This window comes from Triticum aestivum, chromosome 5D, assembly GCF_018294505.1.
Source record: "Triticum aestivum cultivar Chinese Spring chromosome 5D, IWGSC CS RefSeq v2.1, whole genome shotgun sequence".
In the NCBI taxonomy this organism is placed as follows: domain Eukaryota; kingdom Viridiplantae; phylum Streptophyta; class Magnoliopsida; order Poales; family Poaceae; genus Triticum; species Triticum aestivum.
The window spans coordinates 518,400,755-518,403,579 of record NC_057808.1 but is presented as its reverse complement, the minus strand read 5'-3'; the positions used below and the strand labels follow the sequence as shown (position 1 = coordinate 518,403,579).

Here is a 2,825-nt window from a genome sequence, read left to right as displayed (position 1 = left end):
TAATTTTATAAAGTTTGGCGCAAGACAAAACAAATGTGGGTAGTAAAAAGAAAAGGAAGGGGTATCATGCAAATATGCCTAACATGGACAATCATAAGGACTTGTTGTTAAAAAAAATTCTAATAAAGAGGATTCAGAATGTATTTAAAACTTGCACAAAAATATGCAAAATTTGCACAATTCGGTATTGTGCAAGAACAAGTGTAAACTAGTGCACTTTTTTAAATAAATATACGTCAATAACAGCCAAATGTTCGGTCTCGAGAACCATCCGCCCGAACTTATTGTTCGGTAGGTGACTAGGTACCGATCGAACGATTTCGTTCGATCTGGAGAACCTCCCAGCCTAAACGATATGTTTCCCCACAATCGAGAAAACTTAGCGCTAAGGAAAAGAAAAGACGAGCCAAAAAAAGGCCCATATTTGAGCACATACAGTAGAAGGACTTTAAAAAGGCCAAAAAGGCATAAAAAGGACTAACAGAAGAAAAAAATGCCCATGTGACTATATTACATCCATTTAGTAAAACAATAGCATGATACTTATATAACAAATGAAAATTCCAAAAAATTGCCATCCGAGTTGGACCAAACTATTTCATAAATTGCCATGATATTATTTTTTACAATGGCAAGGTTTACAACAAAATTGATTTCTAAGAAAGCATGGCAAATCTGCCATACCAAAAAAAATGCCATGAGACTTCATCATGGAGCCTGGGAGGGTATAGGACACCATCATCAGTCTCGTCCTCTTCCTTCCCATTATCTCAGAGTAATTTCTCTTCAACCAATCCTTCAGGCTCGGGTGCCTCAAGATCTCAAGGATCACAAGGGAGGGGGCCGTTGCACCATAGGGGGGAGGGGTAGTTTACGGTATCTGATCTGGTTAACTTTTTTGCTCCAAAACACTAAAATGGCGGTTATTTTCCAATACGCCTTTGTTAAGGTATCAGTTAGAGTTGCTCTTAGTACACTCATGACGCATCCTATTTGTATACAAGGAGAGCAAAAGGTTTATACATGGACTAAAATCAGATTGCTCTCAATAACGACATTCTCCATGGCTCCTGCCTCTTTCCAGAGTTTTGAGTTTCAAATCAGATTGCTCTCAACAACGACATTCTTCATGGCTCCTGCCTCTTTCCAGAGTTTTGAGTTCCTCTAGGATGTGCTCACCAGGCCCTCCTCAACAAGCTACATCTAGAGGCTCCAGCCGAGCAGAAAGCTATTGCCGGGACCCTGATAAGTGATATAAGTGTGGCACGAACACATGGCAACTCCGAACGTTTCTGATGACAATTTTAATGACGCGATGATGGCAACTTATTTTCGGATGGCAAGTTTTAGTTTTTTTTTTAGGTTAGTTTTTTTCTTTTCAAATGGCAACATTAGCAGTAAAAAAATATCGGAACCGAAGTGCTTCGTGCCACACGTGTGGCGCTTATCATTTGGGAAGAAAAGAACACTCCTAGCCACCTTCAGCTACACCAGTGGCTATACGACTGTTTTTCCTCATTAACCGAGCATGTGAGCAAAGCTATGTGTTTTGAGAGTAGAGTACATCGAAAAAAACCAGGTCTCTGAATTTTTCTGTATCTGAAGATAAGACTGGAGGTTTGTAGGTGGGTGTGAGTGGGTGCTCGGGCGATGGATGTTCGCATCGATTGCATGAATCTTGTAAACTGTCTTTCTCCCTTCTATAAAGATAAGGTACGCTTTTGGCGTACTCTCGGAAAAAAAAAGATAAGACTTGAAGTTTGCTTCCATGGACAAAAAAAACCTTCCTAGCAAAGTTTGGTCCAGAGGGCACGCTGGAAGAACTGCTCCCGCGCCAGCGCGCGCACGCTCCGGAGGTAGCCGCTGAACGGCACGACCCCTTGCTGCACCGCCTCGTCCAGCGCGTACATGCTGTCCTCCAGCGCCAGATCCATGGCCGCGCACTCGAGCCTCTGCACCGAGAGCGCGTCCGCGGGCTGAACTGCCGCCCCCGCCTGCGCGTCGCCGTGCGCGGCCACCGTCGTCCGGTTCGCCGCGACCCAGGCCTCCAGGGTGTACGCGGCCACCGTCACGTCCTGCAGCCGGCGCTCCAGCGCGTCCACCTCCTCCCCCGCCCGGCGCACCAGGCCGTCCGCCGCCCTGCCCCGCCCGCGCAGCTCGGCCTGCACGGCGAACAGAGCGTCCATCTCGGCCTCGCTCGCGGCGCGCAGGGCGGCCACGTCGGCGCAGGCCATGGCGGCGAGGGCCTCGCGCCTGTAGGCGACCTCGGCGGGGAGGAGGGGCGGGTCGATGCCGAAGGCGTGGGAGAGGGACCGGACGAGGTCCCGGAGGTTGGAGGACGGGAACGCCCAGGAGCGGAGGTACGGGGCGGCGGCGGCGGCGACGAGGCCCGAACGGTCGACGAGGGGGTGGTCGGTTCTGAGGACCGTGCCGCGGGCCGGCGAGAGGAACACGAGGGGCGGGCACCGCGGGTAGCGCTCCGGGAGCCAGACGACGGCGGGGAGGTCATATGAGACCCCCGCGTGGACGATCGGGATGGTGCCGGCGGCCTGGAGCAGGCGCGCGGCGCGGCCGTCGTCGTGGGTGAAGAGGGCGGTCCTGGGGCGGAGCGAGGGGAAGGCCTCGGCGAGCGTGGCGAGGTGGTCGGGGACGAGCCACTTGACGTCCTCGGCGTAGGGCAGCGCCGTGTCTGGGAACTGGTGCTGCGCGCCGCTCGCCGGCGGCGCGGGAGGAGCCATCGATCACAAGAATAGATAGATGGATCGCAACGGCGCAACCGCCACGTACGTACGGTTTCTTCTTATTGGAATTGTGTTTGGTTTGTT

At 51.9% G+C, this 2,825-nt stretch overlaps 1 protein-coding gene across 1 annotated transcript; it reads right to left on the bottom strand.

Moving 5' to 3' along the window:
* Nucleotides 1-1,406: 1,406 nt before the first annotated feature.
* Nucleotides 1,407-2,825, bottom strand: LOC123125915 (protein ELC-like). Its single transcript, XM_044546356.1, has one exon. It carries the CDS (start codon nucleotides 2,736-2,738, stop codon nucleotides 1,788-1,790), a length of 951 nt encoding a protein of 316 aa, XP_044402291.1. The 5' UTR covers nucleotides 2,739-2,825; the 3' UTR covers nucleotides 1,407-1,787.

What these genes read in the sequence shown, in the direction of transcription:
- LOC123125915 (XM_044546356.1), bottom strand. Translation starts at nt 2,738, where the DNA reads ATGGCTCCTCCCGCGCCGCCGGCGAGCGGCGCGCAGCACCAGTTCCCA.